The sequence below is a fragment of the Eutrema salsugineum genome, unplaced genomic scaffold (genome assembly GCF_000478725.1).
Source record: "Eutrema salsugineum unplaced genomic scaffold, Eutsalg1_0 scaffold_20, whole genome shotgun sequence".
Taxonomy (NCBI): Eukaryota; Viridiplantae; Streptophyta; class Magnoliopsida; order Brassicales; family Brassicaceae; genus Eutrema; species Eutrema salsugineum.
Genome location: NW_006256828.1, coordinates 933132 through 952432, shown reverse-complemented (window position 1 = coordinate 952432; position 19301 = coordinate 933132). Strand labels below are relative to the sequence as shown.

The 19301-nt window shown below is 36.6% G+C and overlaps 1 protein-coding gene and 1 non-coding gene across 2 annotated transcripts; one reads left to right on the top strand and one right to left on the bottom strand.

Moving 5' to 3' along the window:
- Nucleotides 1–151: 151 nt before the first annotated feature.
- Nucleotides 152–1624, bottom strand: LOC112086427 (probable WRKY transcription factor 16). The gene is made up of 2 exons (XM_024155342.1): nucleotides 1256–1624; nucleotides 152–424 (listed from the first exon to the last, which is right to left on the bottom strand). Exons 1-2 carry the CDS (start codon nucleotides 1622–1624, stop codon nucleotides 152–154), a joined length of 642 nt encoding a protein of 213 aa, XP_024011110.1.
- An 11036-nt stretch (nucleotides 1625–12660) lies between these two features.
- LOC112086457 lies at nucleotides 12661–12767 on the top strand. Its single transcript, XR_002899535.1, has one exon. It is a non-coding gene; the product is annotated as a small nucleolar RNA R71 (small nucleolar RNA).
- Nucleotides 12768–19301: the final 6534 nt, after the last annotated feature.

Genomic DNA, 19301 nt, shown 5'->3' with positions numbered 1-19301 from the left:
TCACCTAGTTTCCTTGAAATATTTAGCGAAATTAATTTTTAGGAAGTTTAAAACATTTGAGCAACTCAAGAGTATTCAACACACAAGTAGGTTTTTTATTTTATTTTGTAATCTCAGTAGTCCTATGTATCATCATTAGGTTCCAGCTCTCCTAACGTGGATAACATTCAGTTTTGGTTTCTCTTAAACCGCCTTCTAGATCCAGTCCTTTGATATTTTCTATAATCTCTGTACGTTTGATTCTTGTGCAACCAGAGAGATTCAAAAGTTGAAGATTCTTTAGCCGATCATTGTGTGGGATGCTCTCCAAGCTTGTGCAACCTTGAAGGTCGATTTGCTCAAGACTACAAGCTTTCAAGAGTTCATCAACTTCAACTAGTTTCTGAGAATGGCTAAGATTTACTATCTTCAACTTTGCCAAACTCTGTAAAACAAAACAAAACATATAAACAGCTCAATTAATGCAAAGAAAAGACATGACGTTCATGGGAGTTTAGCCTTACCTTGGTTCCTCCCCATAGACTATGAAGCTGACTATAAGTCTGGCTTCTCTTTGGTTAATGAGCCTGAAGAATCTGAGACAAATAGCTCCTATGCAGAAGATGATTGCCCCTTTCAAGCCAACTCCGATGCTACTCCAACTACAGCGGACTATAAAAGGTTTAATAGTATCTTCGAATTTTTTAGAAAAGAGCGATGATCTGCAAAATGTATATGTGAGCAACATGTTTTGCTATTAAGCCCAAGACTAGAGATCCTCATAATATTCTCTCTTTCGTTCCTTTTTTTCTCGGCTCGGTTCAATTATTCTTTACGAACTAGATTTGAGTTTTGAGAATATTTACAAGGGGTCGTTTATTTTTATATATAAATCAAATATATACAATCAAAGAAAAAGTAACGCAAAAAGATAACCGTAAACAAGAGCCAGGTATATTAGGGCTGGTTCAGGAAACCCCAAACCCTCCCAATCTCCCAAAAAGTTCCAAAGCCAACCAAAAACCCAAGACACTACTATACACATGAGATAACTCTTATATATACTAATTCTAGTTTTAACTAACGTGATGACTTGACATGTAGATTTGATGAAATCTCTCATTAAACATACCAAATCAACATTGTGAGTCGATGGAAGCTCGATATCTACTTCTTCTTCATAGGGGACTATCGACATAGATGTGTTGTTTTCGACGATAAAACATTAAGATTCTTGGCCGCTACTCGGTCCATCGCGAATATTCTTCAATAATACCAGTTTCTTGTCTCTCATTGTGGCATGTGCACGGATAGTTGATGGGTTCCCGTTAGCACATTCAACCTCTTTCACTGCAAACTCCAAAATATTCTTATCTGTCACGTCTTTGCCAAAGGCACATCTTGTGAATAGCTTCAAAGCATCTTCTTGGTTTAGGCCTTGAAGCTCATAAACCTCATTAACATGGCACTCCTTAAGAACTTGTTCATCTCTTGAGGTTATGATAATCAAACTCCCTGGACCAAATCCCCCACCAAGAAACAACTCCGCGTCTTTAGCATTTTGCACATCATCTAGAACAATGAGAACTCTTTTTCGACGGTGGCTTGGCTTTGAAACAGAACGGCTTTGGTCATACTCTTCCATTGGAGTCTCTTCCAAGTATTCCTCAGACAAAGGTTCAAGACTCTTTTTCACTATATTCTTTGTGAAAATCTTTGATGAAGCGAGAAACATCATATCCACCGGAGATTCGGCGAAAGACGGCTCTGGCTAGAGTTGTCTTGCCAATTCCAGGCTCACCGGAAATGCCTATACTGCGGAGGCCCCATGGTTGCTTGCAAAGCAGGTTTTCTATAGCCAGCTGCCGCCTGTAAATCCCAATCTCTTCCGTTGGATAGAGCTTCTCAAACACATCTTTTGCGATTTCTTCCATAAATTTAGATTCACTACAAAAAAAGAAAATGTTTATGTAAATGATCCCTCATAGCTTCTTCAACTATGGATATATATAAAAAAAAATTGTGGAATATATATATAAACACAGATCGATTCTTCTATTAAATTAATTATATATTTGACTCAAATTCTGAATATTTAAAATAATTACTTGTAATAATTATTTAAAATTTTTTAATAATTCAATTTCTTTATTACTTTTAGAGGGCGATTTTTTAGTACAATTTTTTGTTTTATCAACTCTATTGGTAGTTGTCTATAAAATACCTCAATAGATGGAGGCCTCGTACATGATGTTTTTTTTTTTAATATTTCTAATAGGTTTAAATTTAATCGACCATACAAGTTTGAGGTATGTGAATGTAATTTATTATATAACCAAATTTGCTTATTGAATGACACAATCTATAAAAACTATTTTTTTCCAGTTAACAATTTGATTATTTTGAAATAAAAATCTTTAATACTTCACGAAAAACAAGACAAGATAGTTTACAAAATTATTACTTTTCTCATAATCTTGTCAAATTTTTAATTCAAAATATTATTCTCATTTCTAACTTGTAATTTGTTAATACTAGTTACCATTCATTATATTAAAACCCATATAGTTCAACCACCTAGAATGATGTTGTTTCTGGCTCTTATGGATCCGCCACAACTATTATCAATGTTTTATTTTTGGTTTATGGTTGCTAATTAACTTGAAAATAAACTATTATCATTCCCAAGGGCGGATGTAGGTGTATAGGAGCGGGGTCAAGTGCCCCCTACTCTTTTTATTTTTTTCTTTAATATTTAAGCATTTTCGGTTATAATAAATTTAATTTAGTGGTAAAAATATTTTTTTTCCCCAACTAAATTTTTTTCTAGCTCCGCCCAAGAATTATGTGTCGAACTTCCTGATTTTAAGGAAAACTATGTCAACCATTTTTTATTTTACTAAATATATACATATATACCTTTGTTCATCGTCATATACATGACCTTGTAATACATCCGATTCTAGTAGAACACGTGGCCACGTAGGCACCTGATTTACGGAGCTCGATGACTTGAGCACCGCAATTTGCTGCTTCACGGACGATACGGTAACTCCATGGAGCACCGGAACCACCATAAGGTCTTTCTTGTTGAGATGGTTCACGAGATTCGCCGGCATAGAGAACTTGTAGTTACTCGAGAAAACCACTACAAGAACCCTAATTTGCTCGAAGAAACAATCCTTCTCATCGTCAAGCTCATAGATCCCATGGCGTTTGAAAGTAGCTTTGAGGTAGTTGATGAAGGAGGAGATTGATGAATCATTATCGTCGAAACTAATATAAACAGTTTGTTTAGCTTCGTTGTTTTTGTTAATGTCCATATATATTGATTTGGGACATCAGAAGGCAAAAAAAAGGTTTTTTTGTTTGTGTGCTGTCGAAATTCTAAGTTTTGACACTCGCTTTTTGTTGGAATGGACCATAGCTTAGTTAAGTTTTTATATATAAAAGCTAAGCAACAACAAATATTACAATAATGATTTTAGATGTTGCTTGTAAGCCACGTGTGGTGGCTTAAATATAGTAGAATACGAAAAGTAGGCGGTGGAAAATGTCCGAGAAGTTTCATTTGATAGTTTTGGTTTTTATTTTACCGCTACTTGTACAGTTGACTTTTTCTAATTGGTTAAAAGTATAAACTAATATGTTCTTGAACCGGATTCGTTTACGGTACGCCGTGTAACCGGAAGTTTGAAATTGAGCGCGACAATCATTTTTATAAGCTCAATAAACAAACCTTATCACCTTGGCCTTTCGATGTGGGACAGAAGTAGCAGACATGGGATACGTATTTAGATATACAGATATCCGGACTTCGTATATTCGCTTAAATATTAAAATATACGTAGATATCCGCAGATATCCGAATCCAAATAAAAAAAAATTAAAAAACTAAAATATTAAAATAATAATAAAATTAATTTTTATTTAATATTTTGTAAAAAAATAATTATAATAAAACATATTTTAATTTATTTTAATTATTTTCATATATAAAATCTTAATATGTTACAAAATTATTAATAAAAATAATTTAATGATATATTTAGAAATTAAAGATTTGGATAGGGATATCCAGACTTTATAATTTAACTATCCGGATCCAGATCCGATTTTGACGGAGATGATATTTTACTATCTGGATCCGGATTTAACCCTTTCAGATATTCAGATTTTTGGAGCGGATCGGATCGGAGAGGATCCCGAATTTCTCAGATACCGAATAATAATTTCAGCCCTAAACAGAAGTATGACTGACCTACTTCTTTTCTGTGATCATTATGTCGGTCAAATTCTTTCTTATTTCTCTTCTCATTACAAAAACAAACATTTGAACAAAAAAAACAAATATTTTCGTATATGTCGTGGCTTCAATTTTTAAAAGTAAATCCAAATTAATCGTATATATATCATATAAATAATATTTCTTCTGTTTCACAACATGTTAGGTTTTTAGAAAAAAATGTGTTTCAAATACCACAAGTCGACAGCTCGACTGGAAAGGTACTTTAGGGTAATTCAAAAGTCACAAGATCGAGTAATAGCTAGGATGTGTAATAATATTAAAGATTGGCCCGAGCTTAGGGTATGTACAGGTTTTGGCACAAAACCTCCTAATTATATATTAAAAAAGTGTGTTTCAAATTATATGATGTTTTTTAATTTTCAATGCAAAATTAGTTATCACTAGTTGAATTGTAATTAGATAAATAATAAACGATGTTCTAGTTTAAAAAAAAAACAGGGTGTGTACAAAAACTTACAACACATCTATTTTAAAACAAAATGAGTACTATATTATTTTTACGTTATGCTTGTGTAATAGAATAATACTGTGAGACTCCGCTCTTTTCTTCTCTTCCGGGAACCAGACGGGCCGACTATCAAATTCATGAGACCCATATCCCACCTTTCATCTGGATTGGCTATCAACAACTCTAAACGCTTTAACCGCCCCTCCCAGTGAGCCCAACGTCCTCTCTAGGCCCATTGGCCCAACGTCCTCTCTTCTAGGCATATTAGCTTACTACTGTCCGACAGTCGGTGCGTTGGTCCGGGAGGCTCGTAAGACTTGTCTATTATCCCTGCAATCACCACGTGATTTTTCCTCACTCACACGGTACCACGGACCACTTCCAAGGAATCATTCTCGAATTCTCTCTAACTCAACTACATCCTAAGACGCCACCCGGGTCAGAGCCGGTTGGCTAACCTTGGCTTTGATACCAATTGTGAGACTTCGTTCCCTTCTTCCCTTCTGGGAACCAGACGGGCCGGGTATCAAACCCATAAGACTCTGATCCCGTCTTTCATCTGGATTGGCTATTGATGCGGTGCTGAGTGTTTCAACTACGTGAGGGAACAAGTTTTACCCTTAACAAAACAAATGAAAGCCGCAAGTGCACAGCTAATCAGTTGTAGTATTTAGGGATCGAATCCACAGAGATTTGTGTGTCTGGTATTCTTCTACGGTTTTTAACTTTATGTCTAGACTAAATTAAGGTTGATTGTTTTTCTAGAATTAAACTAAAGCAAAAGAAAGCAAATAAATCTATCCTAAAAAACAGGTAAAGAAATCGAATGAAAGGCAATAGAACAAGTAAATATCAAATGAAAGACTAATAAGGCAAGTAAATATCGAATGAAAGGTAAATAAAGCAAGTAAATATTGAACTAAGGAAATTGAAATGCAGGTCTAAGAAAGCAAGTAAAAATCGATGGATTGTAAACTATGGCTAAAAACGCTGAGCTTTCGGAAACTCTAAGGGATCATAATCGGTTTTAACATTAAGGTAGATAGATTGGGATTGACGGATAACAATATATGGGTTCTAGAGCTAGAGTACGGCGGTATGACTACGTCACTGTCGTGATCATAACCAACTGTTTCTCGCAACCCTGACCAGTAGGTTTCCACTCTGGCCCTGGAAGGGAGAGAACACAAGAGCTGCATAAGACTCGTCAATACGGAAAAATCGCCTGTTTCATTCTAGGGCTGATACTTAATGAAAACTTTCGCAACACTAACTATCTAGATCAGATACTAGGTGATCAATCAAGCATACATGCAATAAGAACAAGAATAAACAGAGAACAGGTCGAAATCCCAGATCTATAAACCTAGATGTCTTAATCGATTATGAGAGCCCCTTTCGGGAACCCTAAGCCCAACTTGGGATCTACTCAGACATGGCTGAGTTTGACATCATCATTGGTTTTAATAAAAGTAATGAAAAACAGTAAAGAAAAGAGATAAAGAAAGCTTCTCTACTGAAGAACTCGGACTTGAACAATCTTCTACAAAAATCTCATAAAAACGGCTAAAGGAAAAGGGTTTCTGTAATGTATGAAGGGTTGTTGCTAAAAACGACCTAAATGACATGTATTTATAGTTTCCAATACTCCATGATCTCTAGGGTTCCAGAATTGAGGCTGGGAATGACTTTGGGCTTCAGATGAGTGGGCTTTAAGTCGGAGCTTGAATGCCGCGGTCGGGAGTGTTGTGACCGCGGCAACTGTCTTGTTGGCCGCGGTTGGGAAGCTTCTGACCGCGGCAAATAGCTTGTTGGTCCCGGTCGCGTGAGTTGCTGGCCGACTCCGCGTGGCTCCGGGGCTAATGGAATATCTTGAGATCCAACCGTTGGAATGTCTCCAAACCAAGTGCATTTGAAAGCTGGTTGATTCTTCTATAAGTTGTCCAATTTTGAGGGTGATCAGACGGTGAGAAGGTCTTCGTCTCTCTATGAGAGTTCTGACGGTCTGCATTTATCCAAAATAGTCTTTTTGTTCCATTTTGTGCTCAGAAAGTTGCTGAGTCGTGTTTCAAGGTAACTACGAGACGTTTTTTCGAGAAAGTTGCCGAGCCGTTTCGTGTTGACGATAAACACCTGTAAAAGATATTAAAGTGATCCATAAAAATGGTCAAAATCCGGTGTTATCAACTCCCCCAGACTTAGTCTTTTGTTTGTCCTCAAACAAAACAAAGGCTAATCTCGGCGAGAGGTTTGAAAACGCAGGAACTAAACAAAATCTCAGAGACCAAACTTCTAGACCAATATCAATCAGTATGCATCAATCGGGAATAGCCTAGAAAATTCTCACTAGCAATACAGACATAACTAGTCCGTTAATCCGTCATGCAGAAATCTATGCACTAAGATCTAACTTCCAGTCAACTAGTTCTTAACATTCATTAAAAATCTCGGTGGTTCTCATCAAAGAAAATCTAGGCAAGGCAATCTAGGCTAGGTGTAAAGAAGGATTATTTTGGGGGTGTGGCTTAAAGTGTTTAAGGGTTACCTGAAGATCTGGAGGATGCAGGACATTATGCAAAACCGCAAGAGAGAGTGAAGCAGTTGGTATCCACAGTTTTCAGTCACTTTCTTCTTGACATAGATTCATGGTCTTCTTCCTCAAGTTCTCTCCAAACTCCCCCAGACTTAGATTTTTGTAAATCTTTCAAAACAATAGCTCCTTAAACGAATAGTGGTTGTTCATTGCTCCACAAATTTCGACAATCTAAGACTCATTAGGCTTTTTGTTTCCTTTTCTCTTTTCACGTTTTTTTTTTTTTTTTTTTTTTAGAGAAAGAGGGAACACCTTTAGATATAGAGTCTTAGAGAGCACAAATTTACCAGTTAATATCTGTCTTGTAAAGCTTTATTATGTTTCTGATACTCTTCCTTCCCAATTCCATTCAGTCTCTTTTGCGAGTGAAAGAAAACTGTGTCGCTCCTCTTCTCTCCAACGTTTTTGCACATATCTGCTGATATAAACTAAAGAGAGAATGCATGAGGATTGAAAACAAAGGTTTTGGGTTTAGGGTATGGTACCAGATAAAGATAAACTGGTCATCTAGGACGACAAAGAGTGGTAAAAGTGATGGTAAAAGACGTCCTAGATGTGTATGTCGATGTCTGCCTAAAATCAATGATGAGAAAATTAGATATCAATATTAAGTCCAAATAAAATGAGCTAGTATATCCTGTCAGAAAGAATCTCCATGAATAGAAGTCCTCTGGTGGGAGTTCGTAGTGCAAGTGCTCTAGCTACCGCCTAATCTAGTGCTAACCACAAATGAGCTATCATGCATAGTGTAGAAGTGTGCAGGTCTAAATCATCATAGTCTTGCGTCAAACATTCCTGAAAAATACTTAATGTCGAATATGTTACATACTAAAATTTAAAAAGTACTTGAAATTAAAAAGCAAAAACAGGAAAATAATTAGTACGGATAGACATCCTCCCCCAGACTTAAATCACACTGTCCCCAGTGTGAAAAAGTTGGTGAGAAGATGGTGAATATAAGCGAAATAAAATAAAATAAGATAAAAGAAAAGAAAATGATGATAGAACCGTGATGGTAGTGAAGTGCTGATCAATCACTCATCCTCCAAAGTGTCGTCTGCGAACTGGTGCTGCTCCTGTAGGAATGTGACAACGCGCTCAAAGCGTCGTCCCTGTCTCTCAACTCTGCGCTCCAGATCGGAATGAGTGTGAGATGATGTAGATGATGAGGTGTGGCCGGTCGGAATGGATGGCTGAAAATGAGCACGGGCCGCAGCTGCATCACGCCTCGCCTTGGCCACTATGTACTGGCCAATGGTGAATGGTAGACGAGGTACGGATGGCAGAAAATCATCGGATTCCGGAGTCCATCGCGGGTGTCCTCTGTTGCTCAATCTCGGGATAGATGATGAAGGTAAGCGGACTCGGTGCTCCTCAGTGCCAGTGCAATACTTGTAACCAAACCTGTCTGGATCGAAAGCGGCACGAGAGATAGTGTGATCGCGAGAGAGATAAAGTAGATCATACCAGACATCGGGAAGTGGATCATCAGATGAGAAATTGAATCCTACAGCCTGTAGTATCGCTGTAATAGCACTCCCAAAAGCTGGAGTAGCGTCATCGCAACCATGTAAATCATGCTTCACCTTTACCATATTCTGCGCTATGATCCAGGCAAAGCAAGCAAGTCGTGGATCTTCCATAAACGGAATCTGAAGTGTAATGAGCTCAGTCTTCAGAACACCTCCCATGTTGGCTCTAGAGAAAATCGTGTGTGCTAAGAGTTTGTGCACAACTCTCACTGCTGGGTGGCTAAGAAGGACTGACTTAGATCTCCCACTATCATAGGCTCCATGACCCATTTCTCTCCACAGGTTAAGATCAGGTTCATCTTCAAGGTAAATGCCATCAGTGTATGGAAGCTTAAGAGCTTCACAAACCTCGGAAATGGTGAGAGAATAAGGCTGTCCGCGGATAGAGAATGACAAGATGCCATCTGATGCTCTGGGGTTCCTCCTCCTCGTGTGGTCGAGTGTAACGGTCGCTAAAAGCTCACGGACTAGCTCAGGATAAGTCGGAAGGTTCAGCTACAAGTAGGGTCTCAGCTTAAGTGCATCGATGTACCAGATCACATCCTCTCTGATTTCAAGCATCTCGAGTGTATGATAATCAATGCAAGGCGTGGGTTTAATGTTCAGCTTCTTGAAACGCCTTGCATAGTCCACTCTCGGGTTTGTCTCCCTCCCAATGTATCGAATCTGTGGTGGTTCGGGAGGTGCTCGTGTTTCCCTCGAGTGCTGGAGCAATCTCATCACATAGCTTCTTCTTCTCGGTCTGGCTTGGTTCAGCATGTACTCTCCCAGAGTAGCATCGTCGGGAATATCATCGGAGCTGCCACCAGTTCGATGGCTCCTTCGGGATCTGGTTTCGTCCATTTTCTGCAAAATGAAATGATTCTTGGAAAAAAGAGTGAATTTTGGATGCTAATTTTAACACATTAAGATCTGTTATACTAATACTAGTATAAAGAGATTAATTAAAACTAGTAGCAAACAAAATTGATATTAAATCAGAGAAATCAAGTAGTTCATGACTAAATTCGGATTTTTGATGTCCTCAACATAGAAATCTTCTAAAAATCGGTTTTTATGAGCAATTTCCATATGAATTCTAAAGATTACCCAATACTAATCACTAATCACACAAGACTAAATCAAATTCATCAATTTTGCTGTTCCAAATTCGATTTTTATGAACCATGTAGAATCCAAATTTCAAAAATCTCAATTCCTCTTAAGCTAGGTGCTAAAATCGATTTTTAGATAACCTAAATGGATAATCTATCATTCTTAAGCTATTTCCACCATCAATAGACCAAGATTTTGGGTTTTTAAAGAAAACCCTAAGTTCAAAATCGAGTAAGAATAGTGAGTTTGAGGTTCATACCTTGCTGGAAAGAGAGAATTGATGGCAGAATTGAAATCAGCTTCGAAAAAGAGTGAGGTTTGAGCCAAAAATCTCTTAAAAAGCTTAAGAATTGAAAAATGTGTTCTTTCTCCTAAATCTCTAAGTCTTCTTGGAAGAGAAGAGAAGAAAGATTTTTGATCCAAAAAGTTTGTTTCTTTTCTTTAAAAAGCGTTTTTGAAGCAAAAACGGAAAATTTCTGGAAATTTTTAAGGTTACGGGAACTTATCTTTTCTTGTTTACACATTAGGAAAGTTTAAAACTTACGGAGGATCTTTTCGGATTTTACCGGGAGCATTTCGGGAAACATCGGGAATCACCGAAAAACGTCACAAATCCGCGACACCACCTCAACGACCAACGGCCGCGGTCAGGAGACGCGCGACCGCGGTGGATGAGGGCTCGGCCGCGGTCACATTCACGGTGCCGCGGTCGATGCACCGTTTGCCGCGGTCCCGTCAGTTGCGACCGCGGGTGTTCCTCCTGCGGCCTATTGTTCAATCTTCTCGTCTTTGCCGGGCCGAGAAGCTAAAGACCTACTTTTTTCTTATTGGTTTTTCTAATTTTCTGATTTTTTTGTGTTTTTGTTTTATAGAATACCTAAAACTTAAAAAGAAAAGGAAAGCATAAATTCTAAAAAGGAAAAGAAAACTAAAAGAAAGAGTACCTAAATGGGTTGCCTCCCATTAAGCGTTTTTGTTTTAAGTCGTTTAGCTCGACGTAAGCATGATGAATCAGGCTGATTTGAATGGCACTCCACTTGATGTGCCTTTGTCACTTCCGGTTGGTGGAGGTTTTACTTCTTCTCCTTGAAGAGAAATCTTCTTACCTTTAATCTTCTTTCGGACTTTAATGTTGTTCAGAACCCTTTTTGTGTTTTCGATTAGCTCCTGGATTTGGTCCTCACTAGTTTCTGTTGCATCTGGTGGAATGATGATCTTGATCTTTGCAAAAGCTTTCGGCTTCTCCTTTTCTTTCTCTTTTGGCATGTTTCCTTTGCTTGGAAATTCATCTAAGATAGTAGGATAGTACCTTTTTCTTTCCACATTGAGGAAAACAGCATGCCGGTTTGTGTGATCGATAATTGCTCCTACTGTAGCTAGGAATGGTCTCCCGAAAATGAGTGGCCTCTCCTTGTCTTTATCCATCTCCAGGACTTGGAAATCTGCTGGAACAATCTTATCTCCCACTAGAACTTGTAGATCATGAATAGCCCCTTCAGTATCTTTTTGAGATGAATCTCCAAAGATAACCTTAACCGTCGATGTCCTTAAGGTTTTTATGCCCAATTTTTTGGCAAATGTCTTAGACATGATGTTGACATTGGCTCCGGAATCGCACAAGCAGTTTTTAAACTTGATTCCTGAAATGAAACACTGGAAAACAAAACGTCCCGGATCATCGGCTTTGGTAAGCCTTTGAAACGGTGATCGTTTGGGTACCTTAAACGGTGGCTGCTTGGGATCGATATCCTTGTACAGTGGTACAAAGATTGGGGTTTCTTCTTTCTTTCCATCGGTTCCAGACTCTTCTTCGGGCAATGTGGTTATGGCGTTGCAAAACTTCTTAGGGTTATCTTCAACTCTTCCTGGAAGAACTCCACTTTGCCTCTTCATAGAGTCGGCTGTTTGGGCGACTTGCACATCTAACTTTTTTACGTGCGAGGATAAAGATTCAAACTTACCATTCAGATCATAGTACATGCAGTCCACTTTCACGTTTACGTCTTTAGATGCTTTTTCGTTCGTCATAACGAGCTGTTGGATTGACTGTTCAAGTCTACCGATTTGTGAAGCTAGCTGGTTCGTCGTGACTCCTTGCTGTTGTACAAATTGATTATTAAAACCCGTACCTTGGTAGTTATATGGCTGTCGCGGTTGATATGATACTATTCCTCCAAAATTTCCGCCTTGAAACTTGTTTTGGAAGGATTTTTGCTGAGGTGGGTAGTACTGATCTTGAGGGTTCTCCACATTTGGATTGCGGTAAGAGAGATTGTTGTAATTTGCATTCCGGAAGTTGTTGTTGAAGTTGTTGTTGGAGCGATTTTGGTATGGCACCAGTGCTCCTACGTAGTTCACATCTTCTTCTTGAAATGCTTGATTAATGTGATCGATATCACTAAGTCCTTCATCTTCTGCGCCATTGTTGGTCTCACAAGCATGGATCGGGCGATTATTGCTCTTCAAAAGCTGGCTCACCATGTTCTTCAACTCGGTTATCTCCTTGTTGTCTGATCCGGCTTGCTTCATCGATCGATCATATTCAGGACAATCATTGCTATTGGCTTGAGCCAAATTTTCGATGAGAGCTCTTCCTTGGGTTATCGTCGTTTGCCCAAAATCTCCATTGCTAGCTGTATCAAGTGAAAGTTTGTATTTTGGTTGCAAACCTCGGTAAAATGTGCTCAGCAGACTTGATCCATGAAATCCATGATGAGGGCAATCACGTTCATACTCCTTAAAACGTTCCCAAGCTTCATAGAAAGATTCAGTTGACCCTTGTTGAAAGGTTGAGATCTTTGTTCTCAAATTGTTCGACCTTGACTTAGTGTAGAAGTGGTTCAGAAAAGCAGTTCTACATTCTTCCCAATTAGTAATCGATCCTGCAGGCAAAGACTTCAACCAACGGTGAGCTTTATCTGCTAATGAAAAAGGGAACAACTTACACTTTAAATAGTCAGGTGGAATTTGGTTTGTTCTCATCATGCTGCAAATTTCTTCAACAAGCTTGATATGGTCCATTGGATGCTCAGAAGGAACTCCATGGAACTGGTTTTGCTTCACCAATGAGATGATTTGAGGTTTGACTTCAAACTCATTCCGGTTTGGAAATGGTACTTGAATCGCAGATCGATTCTGAAAATTTTGAGTAGGTGCATCAAAATCATCTATGCGATGGTTCCTGGCTTGTCTTCGGTGTTGATTTGCTGGCGGAATGGGGCGGTGAACGCGTTCATTCGGCTGCATTGCTGGGTGGTCACCATCGGCTACATTGATGGGTGGATCAAGGTCTTCACATCCTTCTCTCTCTCGGTTCTGGTGGTTTCTTGGAAGAACCTCATCCTCCTCTCTATCTTGTCGAGCATGATCACCTTCTATGTGATCATTCTATTCGTTTTCTCCATGTTCGGACCCTTCTTGGTCCATATTTAAATTTCGATTAATAGGATCTCCAGGCTGGTCGTCGTTGGCCATTCCTTGCGTTCGTCTAAGTCTTCGAAGTTCTCTTTCGTGTCTGTCTATCTCGTCTAGAATTGGAATGTCTCCTGCAGGTCTACGCCTGGTATTCATGCAATTCAGAGAAAGACAAAAGAAGGGAAAGATAGTTCAGAAAAACTTTAAGAAAGAACTGGAGATCAGGTGTCTAGAACAGAAGTTAAAACAAGAAAAATAACAAAAGGCAGCAAAACAAATCCCCGGCAACGGCGCCAAAAACTTGATGCGGTGCTGAGTGTTTCAACTACGTGAGGGAACAAGTTTTACCCTTAACAAAACAAATGAAAGCCGCAAGTGCACAGCTAATCAGTTGTAGTATTTAGGGATCGAATCCACAGAGATTTGTGTGCCTGGTATTCTTCTACGGTTTTTAACTTTATGTCTAGACTAAATTGGTTTTAAAGGTTGGTTGTTTTTCTAGAATTAAACTAAAGCAAAAGAAAGCAAATAAATCTATCCTAAAAAACAGGTAAAGAAATCGAATGAAAGGCAATAGAACAAGTAAAATATCGAATGAAAGACTAATAAGGCAAGTAAATATCAAATGAAAGGTAAATAAAGCAAGTAAATATTGAACTAAGGAAATTGAAATGCAGGTCTAAGAAAGCAAGTGAAAATCGATGGAATTGTAAATAAAGCAAGTAAATATTGAACTAAGGAAATTGAAATGCAGGTCTAAGAAAGCAAGTAAAAATCGATGGAATTGTAAACTATGGCTAAAAACGCTGAGCTTTCGGAAACTCTAAGGGATCATAATCGGTTTTAACATTAAGGTAGATAGATTGGGATTGACGGATAACAATATATGGGTTCTAGAGCTAGAGTACGGCGGTATGACTACGTCACTGTCGTGATCATAACCAACTGTTTCTCGCAACCCTGACCAGTAGGTTTCCACTCTGGCCCTGGAAGGGAGAGAACGCAAGAGCTGCATAAGACTCGTCAATACTCACGATCTCGCCGCAGGTAGGTTTCCACTCCTACGGAAAAATCGCCTGTTTCATTCTAGGGCTGATACTTAATGAAAACTTTCGCAACACTAACTATCTAGATCAGATACTAGGTGATCAATCAAGCATACATGCAATAAGAACAAGAATAAACAGAGAACAGGTCAAAATCCCAGATCTATAAACCTAGATGTCTTAATCGATTATGAGAGCCCCTTTCGGGAACCCTAAGCCCAACTCGGGATCTACTCAGACATGGCTGAGTTCGACATCATCATTGGTTTTAATAAAAGTAATGAAAAACAGTAAAGAAAAGAGATAAAGAAAGCTTCTCTATTGAAAAACTCGGACTTGAACAATCTTCTACAAAAATCTCATAAAAGCGGCTAAAGGAAAAGGGTTTCTGTAAAGTATGAAGGGTTGTTGCTAAAAACGACCTAAATGACATGTATTTATAGTCTCCAATACTCCATGGTCTCTAGGGTTCCGGAATTGAGGCTGGGAATGACTTTGGGCTTCAGATGAGTGGGCTTTAAGTCAGAGCTTGAATGCCGCGGTCGGGAGTGTTGTGACCGCGGCAATTGGCTTGTTGGCCGCGGTCGGGAAGCTTCTGATCGCGGCAAATAGCTTGTTGGCCGCGGTCGCGTGAGTTGCTGGCTGACTCCGCGTGGCTCCGGGGCTAATGGAATATCTTGAGATCCAACCGTTGGAATGTCTCCAAACCAAGTGCATTTGAAAGCTGGTTGATTCTTCTATAAGTTGTCCAATTTTGAGGGTGATCAGACGGTGAGAAGGTCTTCGTCTCTCTATGAGAGTTCTGACGGTCTGCATTTATCCAAAAGAGTCTTTTTGTTCCATTTTGTGTCTCTTTATCCCAAATTACCTGAAAAGTCTTTTAAAATCCAGAAACATAGAAATCCTTTGAAAACCTTTGAAAATGGAGTAAAAACACCTGTAAAAGATATTAAAGTGATCCATAAAAATGGTCAAAATCCGGTGTTATCAGCTATCAACAACTTTGAATGCTCCAACCGTCCCCTTTCAGTGAGCCCAACATCCTCTCCCTAAGCTCGTGGGTCCACCACTGTTCGACGGTCAGTGTGTTAGTCCAGGAGGTTCGTATACTGTCCCTGCAATCACCATGTGATCTTTCCATGTGCTTTGTCTTCACTCACACGGTACCGTGGACCACTTCCTGGTAGGTCACCCATCTTTCAAGACACTTAACTGGAAAAGATAAGTGCACTTTGATGACATAGGTAACCAAATCAATTCTTATAAGTCTTTTTCATATATACTAGAAACAGGGATGTTACAAGTACGTTTTGACTTCAAAACACATATCTATATCTTGAATAATATGTGTTCGTTTTACATAACTACTATGATATGTGCAAAAATGTGGACTTCTTTTCGATAGGGTAAGGAGATTAAAAGAATTTTCATGAACAAAGATAAGAAAAAAAATAAGATGAGATGAGAAACAAATAGTACTAATGTGCAAGGAAGAGAAAGAGAGATTCCTTAAAAATGGCCCAAGTGCCTTTTTGTTCTGCCGTTAAAATGGCTTTGACCTAAATAAGATCTAAACCCTAGCTCGTGAAGTCTATAGCCTCATCTTGATATCCTAACTCCTAACCCTCACTTTAAATCTTGTCGAAGCTCATTAGGCGTCAGGCTCTCAATGACTCAATCGACAGTGGACCTTTCATAAACTTGATCCTAGCCTTTTAAACAAAATCAGAAAAACATATGAATTCGAGAATGCAATAGATTTGACTCATTTATTAAGGGATAATAAAATTGTTCCAAAAATAAAAGATGTTATATTCTTAACAGAAATTGAATAGAGGTTATTTGCGCAAATTATAAAATTAATTAAAAAGAGTTATCTATTCCAATTTTACTTAAATTAGTCATATATACAAATACAAAAAAAAAAAGGAATCTTAAGATCTGAGAGACCTAAAAGATAACAGAGCATCTAGTTAGGTGTGATTGAGACCTAATCATATATGTACTAGGTTTTAAAAAAATAATTTGGCCAATACACTAGAAGGAGTAGCGCGTAAATTAAAAAAATTATTTAGTCTACCTTAGTTTTGCATGTTCCACGTAACAGAGCGTCTGGTTAGGTTTGATTGAGTCTCCTCGAATAAAAAAAATAATACTAAAACTTTAAAAGAAAAAAAAAACAGATTCCACGTTCCTTAAAAAAAACATCGTAACCATTGATTCTAGTAGTTTGTATTTTTATATTTATGAACGTTTGACAAAAAAGAAGTCGACGAACGCGTCAAGAAAATGATATCTAATCAGGTACGCTGCCAGTTCTTTAAAATATGCATGCATACAAATTTCAAGTACCATCTTTCTCATCGTCTTCTAATGTCACATCATTAGTTAGCCACCCTAGCGAATGGAATAAGTCTTAACAAAAAGAAACAAATATAACCTTAACAACGACCGTATACCTGTTTTCAGGGGAAATTAGTTAGCGTCTACGTTTTCACAAATGACATCGCAACACACTATTTTTATAAGACCAGTGAGTTTTAAATAGTTGAATCAACAACAAGAGTTTAATATTTTTCGTGTTAATGTTACCAAATGGGTGGTGTTGTAGTGGTATTTTAGAATTTCTAAAATCTCTCCATTTGGGAGGGTTGATTTCTGTTCTAAAACAGTCGTAACGGCAATTTATTTCTGAAAAGTTGTAGCAATATGTCCATGTAATATTTCTTCTTGTTTTGGGGATAAAATGTGAATATCTATACTATAAAAGTTGCTCAACTATCTCCATATGAATGCTACATCAGCATTTGAGAGTTGATATGAGAATTACATGTGTCTTTTTAATTTAAAATTACAGTTTTAAAAGAAAATTAATTAAAAAAATTTAATATAGTGTTAAATCACTCAAAGAAAATGAAATTTTTTTACTATTAATTGATTCTTAAATAAAATTTATATAAATATTAAAAAAGAATTTATGTTATAATTAATTAAAATTGTTGTTTTTTGAATAAACTCTTGATTTATAATGATATTATATTTTAAATTGATTGATTTATAATAATATATTAACACATAACAAATGATTATCATATTTTTTTAGGAAAATAAAAATATATAAATTTGAAATAGTTGAAAAAACGCATTTAAAATTACAGTTTAAAAAAACATAATTAATAATTTTTAATATTAAATTTTAAACCACTTCAAAAGAGTATTAATTTATTATTAAATAATATTTATATAAATATTAAATAATTAATTAAAATATTTATAGTTTTTTATAAATTTTTGATTTTTTAATGAGATTTTATTTTAAATTGATTGATTTATAATAATGTACTAATATATAATAAATAATGATTATTTTTTTAAAAAAATATAAAAATATATAATTTTAAAATAATTGAAGAAAAAAATCCGCACGTAATACGAAAATATATTCACATAAACTTATAGTTTATGGTAAGGAGTAAGGAGCTGAATTGACCTAGGTAAAAAGGGCACGAAGGAACCATTGAGACAACTTTTGCAAGTTAGAGAGCTATACTGTGAAATCTGTTGGTGTCTTTCCTCTTGAGAATGCTTTGCTGAAGATTTAGTGGGTGTTATTGTTTATGTATTTTAATTGATTTGGAAATCCAAACCAAATTTAGAGTTAAAATTCATTTCAAATTTGGTGTTATTGGTTCCATGATTTAAATTTTTTTTTTCACATGTTATTCAGTCCTAAAGCATTAATATGGATTTGATTAATTCAGACAAGATTTTGATAAATTTAGATGAATATTCATGTTAAAAATACAAAAACTCAAATTCGAGGTAAAACCTCTAGATTTACTCGGATTTATAAAAACAAAGATTATTTCTAAATCTTATATATATATATATATATAAATCAATTTAAATACATAAACAAATAATACTCTCTTAGATGATTATTTAGCCAGTTCAGAAAACACCGTAATATTTTTGTTGCTATCCAGTGAAAAATGACCATGTAAAACCCACAAAGATTTCATATAAATTGGCCACGTTTTAATTTTGTAACGGAAAAGCGTACATAGCCATGGAAACCATACAAATTATGGTCGTATTTTTTTTTGAATCAAATGTTAATTATATTCAAAGAAAAAAATAAAGTTTTTTTACAATTTTGATAAAAAAAATTTTGGTCTTTAAGTAATAAATCTACTAAGAGCTAGTTTTATATGTTTATCTTGTGGAAAACCATATTCTCAAACCATCTTCATATCTCATGTCGCCATTGCTTCCAATTGAACATAGCTGGTTCTGTATGCTCTTATCGATTAACTTGGATATCTGGTAATCCGTAGATCAATTGCTCCACAAGCGGCCACATGAGCATTTAGTTACGCCCTTAATCCGTTGTTAATGTTCACAAGAGAAAAAGATGACTAATCCGTGGTCACCAAATAGCCAATGTTTTGATATAATATAACCCCATCAAAACAGGTAGATAACTTAAAACCTTTTTGTGGGGATATTAGATCCATATCTTGTTTTTAGATTTTGATAAAATTCGACGCAAACTTTTGAGGCTCATCTAGCACTTCTTTTTATTTTGTAATTAAAACACTGCTTTGAATATAAAAATATCATTTTTATATATAATAACATAATTAGGGAATCCGTTCAAATCTTTTCAAGGTCTCAGGGTCAAAGAAAAATTTGGACTCTTTAATAATAAAAAATTTGTTTTAAATTTTTTAAATATATTTGAAAACTATTGTATATGAGCTTTATAACTAAAATTTGGTTATGCAAATAAAAAGTATACCAAAAAGTCGTATATGTATCTGCCAAAAAGTCTTATTAGAAATTTGTTTTTAGAAGATAAAATATTTAAATATCTAAAAGCAAT

Coding starts and splice junctions, on each gene's coding strand:
- LOC112086427 (XM_024155342.1), bottom strand. CDS start 1,624: ATGGAAGAGTATGACCAAAGCCGTTCTGTTTCAAAGCCAAGCCACCGT. Junction 425..1,255: donor CAATGAGAGACAAGAAACTG/GTATTATTGAAG, acceptor TTTGTTTTACAG/AGTTTGGCAAAGTTGAAGAT.